General features: G+C 51.7%; 1 protein-coding gene across 1 annotated transcript in view; it reads left to right on the top strand.

The window, feature by feature from the left end:
• Positions 1-10,476, top strand: part of SLC25A13 (solute carrier family 25 member 13) — an 84,720-nt gene that overhangs the window by 26,556 nt on the left and 47,688 nt on the right. Inside the window, exon 4 of the mRNA XM_027848855.1 lies at positions 9,401-9,516. Coding sequence (XP_027704656.1) covers positions 9,401-9,516 — 116 coding nt within the window. The remainder of the gene's footprint in view (positions 1-9,400; positions 9,517-10,476) is intronic.

Here is a 10,476-nt window from a genome sequence, read left to right as displayed (position 1 = left end):
TGTTTTTCTTTGTCTCTGTTCTCTCTCTGTCTCTGTGTCTCTCTCTGCCTACACCTCCTCTCACTCACTTTGGCTTTCTGGCTCTTGGCCTTCTCCTTTGTTAGCAGCTGCTCTTTCCAAGGCTCTTGGCCACCTCTCTGTTGCAAAACATCATGGCGCACGGGCGCTCTCTCCTCCAGATGGCGTTTTTTTTGGTTCTCTGTCCCCGTGTCTGATGGCTCCTTCTCCATCCCCTGTGCTCATTGCCATCCAGGGTACCCCCTCACCCCGTGGCTGCTCCTGCAGACTCGTCCTTTTCTTCCTTGGAGCTCTGTGGAAGTTCTCATGTGTTCGGTGAGCATTTCCAGAACCGTGGCTCCCACATCTGTGTGTCTGGCCCATGTCTTTCCTCTCTTCTGGTCTTATGTCCCCAGTTACTTGTTGGACGTTCTCAAAAGAACTGAAGGGAACAGAGATTTCTCAGATGGAACACGTCTCCAAACAGCTTTCCTCTCTGTTTCCCAGTCCCCCCCACGGTCAGACTGTCCCGGCCCCTCTCACAGTGTCCCAGGCATCCCAGCAGGGGCCGCATCGCCAGGTTTCTGCTTCCAAGGGTCTCCTGAGTCTCTCTCCTGAGTCTCTCTCCTGACCCACCCAGCCTCTGCCCTCAAGCTCCTTTCTGAATCTCAGCTCTTCATCCTCCTCATTGCTCTGGCCCCAGTCTTCGTCTTGTCTTCGGGCCGTCCTCTGCAGCACTGCTACATCAGTTTCCCTTCCAGGCCAGTCTGGCCATTGATCGTTCTTCTCAGCAGCTAGTGGCTTTCTGCTGTCTGGAGTCAAGCCTTCACTCCTGTTTACCTTTCCAAGTGTCTTTCCAGACTTATTGGCTGCGCTTAGACCCTCCTTCCTGTTCCTCACCTGAGGCACTCCCATATCTGCGCTCCACGCCTGTGCCTCGGGCCTGGATTCCCTTCCCTCCTCCCCCTGCTTCAGGATCCCCCCTCCTTTTCTTTAACTGACAGGGGGAGGGGGGCTTTCCTGGTGCCTCTGTTGCAGGTGCAGACACCTTTGTGTTTGTTCCCTTTTTATTAGGTGCTCAGTCCCAAATGGCCTCATCTCCCCCATTGTAACCCCAGAGCTTGACATCGGCCTGGCACCTTGCAGGTGCATGATAATTACTTGGGGACTGATGGACAGGGGCTTTGAATTTATTGCTGTGATTGTATGTAGGAAAGCGGGATGAAAGTGTGGAAGAGCCCCCCCAGTTTATTGTGGTGGTTTGGCTTGGCAGCTTCCTGGAAAGGTTTCTTGGTCGTCTTCCCTCTGGCCAGCCTCAGCCTCCTGCTTTAGGGGGATCCAGGAGGCATCTCTGAGTTGGGCCCCCTCTAGGGCCCTCATGTGGGCTCTGACTTTCTGCATTTAAGGTGGAATGTTGGATTTTGAGAGTGTGGGGAAGTCTTTGCTGGTGTTTGCTGTTAATGACCCCTAATGAAATTCAGCCAGGGTTTTGGCTAAGCCGGGAGAAAATGCGTTGCCTGGGCAACTCTTCTCCACCCCTCCCCCTCCCCCAGTCGGGATGCAGGGATGCAGGCTCTCTCGGGGCCCTCAGGCTCTCATTATTACAGCATCTTGGAGCATAAAGAGCCGCCCGCCTGTCTAATTGACTGTGAAAAATTACTGCTCAGTTACTGTATTGTGTGGTCATAATAGGAGTAAATGAAGACATGGTGTTGTCAGAGCAGATCTGTTGGGAATCCTTTGTAGACTGTGCTATTTAAGGAGCAAAACTACACAGGGAAGAAAATAGCCGGTTTAATTAACGTGTAAAAATGGGGTTAATTTGAATTCAGCTGGCCTGGCCGCTGGTACATTAGGGGTGTGGTGGCTCCAGGTCCTTGGCACCTCGGAGCTGATCTCGACACTGACATCATTTCATTTTATTCTTTGATGTTGTGTGTGGACAGGGGCATTTAAGCATCATGTCCTCAGTTTCCCAAGGATTTGCTGGATGTGAATATCCAGGGAGTTTTGAAACATACATGGATATTAGAATTGAATATGCATATGCTTTAATCGAAAGAAAATGAAAACTTTCCTCACTACTGATCCAATCTTATTTCGATTTCATTATTAATTAGGTTTTTGTTTAAAACAAAAAGGGGTAGATTGGATTCGATGATTATTATTAATAAAGCTTCACATCTTGACCTCTCTCACTCATGTTTCGATTTGGGAGATTTAAGAGAGGACTTTGACTAAGAAGTAGATGTAAAAAGAGTAATTTTGGCTAAAACTATTCACACTCCACCCCACCCCCTTTCAGTCTAAGAACAGAGTGGACAATATGGCCATCTGCTAAAAGTGCCGGCGAGCAAGCGGATCTTCCCGGGCTGGGCGCTGTTCAGGAGACCTCTTGAGTCGAGGGCACTTGGAGCTCTCTAACTGGAAATCAAAGAGACAGTCCACCCAGGGCCGGATGGCTTGGGCTTTCCTTAAGGAATCCTTAATCGGACAATTAATGCTTTAATTGGGTTAGGCATTTGCCAAGGTCACTGAGTTGCTAATCAGCAAATTGTGCCTCTGGCCAGGCAGCCAGCTTTTCTCTTTTCTCCCTTATCTTCCCTTTATCCTTCTAATTGTGGCTGATTTCCTAGTTAGCTGCCTGGTGGCTGTGGGGATGGCGACCTTCCTTTGCCTCTCGGACTCCCAGCCAGCGGGATTAGGGTGCCTTTCTCCCTCTCCAGCCCTCCTCCTCCTCCTCACCGCTTTGTTCTCTCCTCACTTCCTTGCTGGCAGCTCTCCTGTTACAGGGCATTGTGTGCTGAGCATTTAGAAGTTGGTGTCTTTGAAGTTTGGAATGTGTTTTTTAAATTCACTTGTTTTCAGTTTTGGTCAATGAAGCAAGGACACAGCTGAGAAAAGCCTCTGAGGTGATGTTGGGGGGCAATCGACTTTTTTGGTGTTGTGGGGAAGCCTGTGGACCCCTTCTCAGAATCGCGTTTTTCAATCCATGATGTACCACACGTAGGGTTACCAAGGAAGCCAGTCATCCTGAAGAGAGTTATTAACTTTTTTTAAAAAGGATCCGAGGTTAGAGTGACTCAATTATGCTCCAGGCCCAGAGTTAACGTGGGAATGCTGTGGCAGCTTGCATAGGCAGGCCTGGAGCGTGCAAGGCCGTGGGGGCCGAGCTTCCTCCAAGGTCCTCCTAGGCTAGAGTGTGGCTTTGCTGCGGCCCCTTAGCGTCCTGCCCAGTGTCCACAGGAAGGGTTCCTTCAGATATTATTGCTTCTTTCTTTCCTTCCCACCTCTCCTCACAGGCTTCCTCCGTCTGCCCGTGGCCTGCCTTCTTGTGGCCAGCCCCTCCTCCTCCTTCTCCTCCTGCGGGCAGGCTTTGGACAGCAGCACACCCCGTCTTTGCCCTCCCAGGGTCACATTTTTGCATCGTAGTCTTTGCGTGGGAGAGGACGATCCTTTTTCCTACAGGAGGATTTTTGTGGACTCCAGCAGTTGCTAAAGGCGTCCTGAAGGCCAAGACCAGGCACCTGGCTGGCAGGCTGCCTCAGCCCCCTGCGAGGACTGGTCTCCGGCCCGATGCAGGCAGCAGGTTCCTGACGTTCCATCATCTTCACTGCTTGCTCTCCATCACCCCTTGCTCCCTTTGGAGCTCCTGGGCTGGATGTGCTTTTTGGTGGGCCATAGAGCCTCAGTCAGCGGTGAGGAGCAGAGTATGGGCTGCAGGGCTCCAGGGCCCTCGGTGCCTGAGCCTGCCTCACTGGCACCCGTCGCTGTGGTCAGTGGGGCGTTCTGTTCGTCCACAAAGTAGGATTTGGCCATTTTGGAGAGTGGGGTGGGGCTGGGCACGGTAGCAGGGGGCCGGACCTGCCTTGTCCATACAGGGCATTCAGATTGAACGCCGTGGTCCAGGAGAGCCGCCCGAGGCCAGGCGAAGGCAGGGAGATTGACTTGCTTGTGGTCTGGGGGTCAGACAAGCCTTGGACCCAAGTCTTTGTAAATGCCAGACCAGCCCCTTCTCCAGTCAAACATGCAGCCTCTCAGCTTAACCTATAGTTAATGCGGCTGAAATACTATTTGTAATGGCAAATGTTAGAAAACGGTGTTTCTGAATGTGAGACACTCGATAAAACAGGAAAACACATTTGAGTAAGACACCCACGCGTGGTCATTTTGTGGTAGGACATGGCCTTATGCTTGGACGTGACTTCTGGGTCTTCTGAAGGACTTGAGGAAGTGAATGACCTCTTGTCTGTTGGTTTATCAGTGTGTATTTTGGGAGCTTTCTCCATGGACGAGGCCAGGGGAATCAATGACACAAGGTTGGAGAAGGTCTCTGCTCTCCAGAGTTTACAGTTTAGCCAAAGAAAATACGTATTTAAGTACAAATAGGTCATACTAGTGTGCTCAGCAAAGAGACCAGGATAAAGTACAGGGAGAGAGGGAGAGGGGAGAGGGGACGGGGGAGGGGGCAGGGTCCCACGGGCAGGTTTGGTGACCGTCGGGGGCGGGAGGAGTCTGAGCAGAGAGAGGCCTGAAGATTGCAGAGCACCCTCGGCTCTGTCGTGATTGTGGATAAAGCGCCCAAAGTGGAGGAGCCTCTGAAACAGTGACCCCCCGGAGGAGTGGAGAGCACAGCCCCCCATCATAGGTGGGCCTTGTTCCCCCGGACTCACGCACCCCCTCCTCAGTAACCTTCACTGACTCCCGGCTGCCCCTAGAATAAAAGACACACTTTCCAGCCCGGCCTTTTAAAGCCGTCTGATCCCAGCCTCTCCAGAGCTTCCCGAGCTCCCGGCATCCTCTGGCCAGGGGCTCTAGGTTCCCTAGGCCTTTTGCAAGCCTTGACCTCCCTGCTGATGGAGAGGGCTTGTGGAAACAGACTCCACAGCTTCTTTTAAGAAGCGATGGGCTCGTCCTCCTCCCTGCCCGGACTCCTAGTCCTGCTTCATCTCCAGCAGATTGCTCCCCTCCCCCCTCCTCTGGAGTCTCTCCGTCTGTCTGTCCATGCGCTGCTGCTTCCCAGCCTCCAACAAACCAACCCCGACTCTCCCCCGTCCTTGAAAGTGGCGTCACTTTGTGTCGTGCCTGGCACGAGCTTGGGCTCTTCCCCCCTTCTCTGTGCCTCGTGCCCCGGGGGGAGGGGTGTCTTTAGATTAATACCGCCTGGTTTTCCACCTCCTGGTGTCCCAGTTCACCTCTTCTCCTTGAGTCTGTCCCAGCCCCCTGTCCTTTGGCGCTCTCGGTCAGAGAGCCTGGTTACACACGTCTTCCCCAGTGGTCAGCTCCCCTTCATACTATCGTGGGTTACACGTTCTGTCTTTGGGGACTTCTCCAGTCCCTCCATTGGTGAAGAATTCTTGCTCTATTGATGGCTGTGAAAGATTCTCCCAGCCTTTCTTTCACACTATGTCCTCCTCCACTCATTCGTCGTCCCTTTGGAGCTGACTTGCCCTAGAGCTGACAAAGTCTCTGGGGCCCGGTTTACTGAGGCCACCCTCATGAGAGGGACAGTGGACCCCCCTGGCTTGTGGCCAAGGCGCAGGGCAAAAGGAACCTTTGTGATCTGCAGAGACGCACGGTCCACGCCTTGGCCGGGGACCCGGATCAGCTGGGCGTGCCTAAATTTGGCCTCGAAGGTCATAGGGAGCGTTGGATGATGAGGCTCAGAGGGGAGAGGAGAGCCGGTAGAGGGGCTCGTGGAGACAAAGGAGGGCCCCGCCACGGCTGTCCAATGAGAGAGTCACTGTGCTTATGCCAAACTGGACATAGACACGTTTTACCAGGCGTGCGTTCAGCGAACGCGGTGAGATCATTCTGTGGTCAGACTCTACCTGACATCCAGTCATCTTGGTGAACAGTAACTCCTCTTCACACCCCTGGTCCAGATGTGGAAGAGGGCAAAAGTGTGTGCCTTTTCTTAGAGCTGTGACCACGCTCGGCACATTCATGGTCAATGTGGGGCCAGCTTTTCCTCTGATGGCGGTCCCTTTATTTAGGCCTTCTGCCATCCAGACCCATCTCGGCCTTGTGACAGGCGCCCCAGGGAGTGGGGGGGTTACTGACAAAGCCTTCCGTATCAGCAGCTAGAAAGCAAGGCTTTGTAAAGCCCTTAGCAGTTCAGGTTGGCTGTCTGCTGGTGCTGACTGAGGGGATGGAGGGGATGAAGAGAGAGCCCAGACCCAGAAACAAGGCAGCTTGGAGACCATCTCTTCTGCCCACAGAATCTGAACCCTGGAAGTGCACAGTTCCCACGTGATGTCATCTGCGCCTCTGCCGCCTCCCTGCTGCTCTCTCCGTGAGTGCCGCCAGGATGTGCCCAACAAGCCCTTGTCTGCCTGCGCAGAGCTTGGAGGGATTCCCTAGCTGTGGCTTCAGAGGATCTAACTCTTTGTGAGTGATCTTTTATGTTCCACGCGCTTATCTGGTACGTGGCGTTTGGTTCTGACCGAAACGGAACTTCTGCCCCATGGCTTCGTTTTTCCAGCAAGCCTTGTCCCCCAGAGAGCTGTCCCTGTGTCACTTGGGTTATCGGTGTGCAAAATGTTCTCCCGGTGAGATGACAGTATGTGGAGTGGAAGATGATGTTTTCTAAGTTAAATTTTATTTTCCATCAACCAGGATTCACCTTCCTTCCCTCCACTACCCCCCACCACTGAGAAAGAACGAAAAACAAGTCCTTTTGCTCATCTGGTCAAGAGAACAAGCTTTTGCATTGGCCCATGTTTGACACATCTCCGTGTCTCATTCTTTATTCAGAGTCCTTCACCTCTGTGTGAGTGATAGCATGAGTTCCCTGTAGTGAGGGCTAGTCATTACTGGGTTAAGGTTCCCAAGACTTTTAAAGTCACTTGTCTTCGCAGTGTTGTGGTTATCATACAAATTGTTTACTTCATCTACACCAGTTCATACGAGTCTTCCTAGATTTCTCTGAAAATGCCCGTTTATCATTTCTGATAGCACGGTCATATTCCATCACCTTCGTAAGACGTGAGCTGTTTAGCCAGTCCCCAGCTGAGGAGAGCACCGTGTTGGTTTATAGCTCTTTGCTGCCATCCCTCCTCTCTCTCTTTCCTGTCCCCCCTTCTTCCCTTTCCCTCTTGTTTCCGTATTTCTGTACGTAATTGTGTGTGTGTGTGTGTGTGTGTGTGTGTGTGTGTGTGTGTGTGTGTGTGTGTATGTGTTCTTCCTGTCTTTGACCAGTTCATACAGAATGAGGGTCAGTAGCTCCCTTCACTTCTTCCACCTTGTCTGTGTAGATTTTCACTTGCTCGTCCAGATAATTTCTCTGTCCTTCCCCCACCCCATTCTTATTCCCCTCCCTTTCCGCTCTTAAAGTCATCAAAACCTAACAGAATTACTGAGGACATATATCATCTCTCCATATCACAATGTGAGCAATTTCTCCTTCTTTCATCCCTTGTGATTATTTGCTCACGTTTACGGTTTTATGTTTTTCTTGAGTCCTGTGTTTGCACTTCAACTCTGATCTTTTCATCAGGATTGTTTGGAAGTCCTCTGTTTCATTAAAGGTCCATTTTTACTGGTGTAGGATCATGCTCAGTTTTGTGGGGGTGTCTTATTCTTGGTTGAAGACTTGAGTTCAAATCCCACTTCAGACACTAGCTGTGTGACCCTGGGCAAACCTTAGTTTCCTCATCTGTAAAATAGGGATAACAATAGCACTTACCTCCCAGGATCAAATGAGATAGTAATTGTAAAGCACTTAGCACAGTGCCTGGTACATAGTAGGTGCTATGTAAATGTTAGCTATTATTGTTATTGTGAGCCTATATCCTTTGCCTTCTGGAATATTGTATTCCAGGCTCTCTGTTCCTTCATGGTGGTGGCTGCTTAATTGCGTGTGATCCTGACTGTGGGTTGGTTCACTACTTGAATTATTTATTTCTGACTATATGCAGCATTTTTTCTTTGACCTAGAAACTGGATTTTGGGAGAATATTCCGGGGGTTTTCATTTTTGGGTTTCTTTCAGAAGGTGATCAGTGCCTTCTTTCGGTCTCCTTTCTGCTTTCTGGTATTAAGACAGCTGGGCAGTTTTTTTGTATAATTTCTAGAAATGTGATATCGAGGCTCTTTTTTGGGTTTCAGGCCAATCATTCTAAATCAGGCAGATCAGTTGTTTTTGCTGTGAGGTGCTTTACGCTTTCTCCTGTGTTTTTAGTCTTTTGACTCGGTTTCATGTTTCTTTTTGTCTCATGGAGTCACTGGCCTCTTTTGGTCCATTCCCGTTTTAGAGCCTTTGTGGCTTGGCCCAGCCTCTTGGGCCAGGCTCTTAGGCCGCTTTCCCATTCTTTCCTCCACGGCTTTTACTTCTCTTCCTGTTTTCCCCTCTGACGTGGCTTTTTTTTATAAAAACATTTAAGAAATCTCTTTTAGCTCTTGCTTTGTGTCTTCAAGGGATTCTTGCTCCCAAGCTGGGGTCTTCTCTGGGGTTTTTCTTGTCACTGTTTCGGAATCCTCTTCTGCTGGGTTATGTTTTGGCTGTCCCATCACCAGAATGACCTCTTTCAGCCCACTTCGTGATTTCAGACTTTGTATGAGAGCCTGGATGTCTGGGCTGGTCCTGACGCCTCTTTCAGGGGATAGTGTTATGTCTGTTGAGCTGGGGTCTTGCAGGATTTCTATGCCCCCAGCATAGACCTCTGCCCCCCGCTTTTCACTCTGAATGTTCCTGTCCCCTAAATCTGTAAACCTGGCCTGGAAGAATGACACGCCAGGTTTTTTCTTGGTTTTCCCAAACAGGATTTGGTCTTTTTGAGGAGCTGGAGGGCTGGAGGGGAGCTCCCTGTGGTGATGTTTCTGTCCCCTTTCCCGCCTACCCTGAAGGCTTGACTTCTCTGGTGTTTTAAGATGTGCCCACACGCCAAACCTGTGTGACGGGGGACAGAATCTTTGCCTGAGAGATATCTCAGTGCTTTTATTTATTCACTTCATTGCTATACAAGGAATCAGTGGCTAATTTGTGAAGTCTTAATTTATATGATAATAAGGAGAACAGAATGGTAATATTATGAATAATGTGTCTTGTTCCTGGCATTAAACCCCATTTTGATTTCTAAGATTTCGCTTCATGTTGGGTGAGCTCTAGGACTTGGTATGCAATATTGATGAGAGCCGCAGCACTCGGGGCTGAGAGAGGCAGACTTTCCTCTCAATAAGCCATTCCACACTGTCACGTCCCAGCCCCAAATTTAAGCCCTTGGTGTTCTGAGGCTGACAGCGTGCCTGGGGGGAGGGGAGTTCTCTCACCTCAGGAGTCTGCCTAGGGCGTATGTGTGTGTGTTTGTGCGCATGTGTGTACATGTGTGCACATGCATGTGCGATGTACGTGTGCGTTCGTGCCCACGGACACTGACTCTCTCTTGTGTCCTCTTCTCCCACAGGCTAATATCCTTTCAAGAATTCATAGCGTTTGAGTCTGTCCTGTGCGCCCCGGATGCTACGTTTGTGGTAGCCTTCCAGCTGTTTGACAAAACTGGCGGTGGAGAGGTGACCTTCGGTAAGACTGGGCTGAGCCACGGAGGGTGGGGAAGGGTCAAAGGCCACAACTCTGCCCTCCCTCTCTCAGCCGATCCGGGTCCCTGGCCAAGGCGTGGACCATGTGTCTCTGCAGATCACAAAGGGTCCTTTTGCCCTGCACCTCGGCCACAAGCCAGAGGCGCAGGGTTTGGTCAGGGGCCCGCTGTCCCTCTCACAAGGGCGGCCTTAGTAAACGGGGCCCCGAAGGAGACTTTGTCGGCTCTAGGGCAAGTCGGTTCCAGAGGGACAGCGAATGAGTGGAGGAGGACGTGGCGTGAAAGAGATGGAGATGGGGAGGCAGAGACAGAGTGCCCAGTGGACCCTCCAGCGCGGGCTGCTTGGTGGGGTCCTCTGTGAGCCAACTCTGTCTCCCCTCTAGGTCTGTGCTCAATACCCACTGTTCCCCGGCTGTCGACCCTCTTCCTCATCTCCCTGCCTGTTGGTTCTGCCCTGGCCGGGCCTCTCCCATCCTTCAAAAACAGCCCTGCCAGTGTCCCCCCACCCTTGGCGCTCTGGCTGCCCTGTCCATTGTCACCAGCCTTCTTGGAATGGCCAGAGGGCATGCGCTGGACATCATGGGCAGCTCTCTCCCACCTGGCCGATGGCCAGGAGCCCCGCTCTTCTCCCTCCAGAGCCCCGCCTCGGGTCTGTGTGGCCTCAGCTGGTCTGATGGACATTCGGACGCGATGTCCTGGAGACGAGCCCCTCTGGGTCCTGACCTTCCCAGGCTCAGCTGGCTCTCAGACGGCCGCTTCCGTCGCCCTTCCGGTGAAGGAGGCGTCTGCTCAGAGCCGATTCACAGCTTAACGCTTCGGTCATTTATTTTACCGCAGCTGGTTTTCTAGGCGGTCACCCTCACTGTTTTCTTTTCCGCACCTCCCAGTTGAGGTTTTTCCCTGGACTCTGAGCCTCCTAGAAAGCTCCCCGTGGCCGAGACGTC

The sequence above is a fragment of the Vombatus ursinus genome, unplaced genomic scaffold (genome assembly GCF_900497805.2).
Source record: "Vombatus ursinus unplaced genomic scaffold, bare-nosed wombat genome assembly UNPS02006874.1, whole genome shotgun sequence".
NCBI classification, from domain to species: Eukaryota; Metazoa; Chordata; class Mammalia; order Diprotodontia; family Vombatidae; genus Vombatus; species Vombatus ursinus.
Note: the sequence above shows the minus strand (reverse complement) of the source record. Positions and strands in the feature narration are given on the sequence as shown.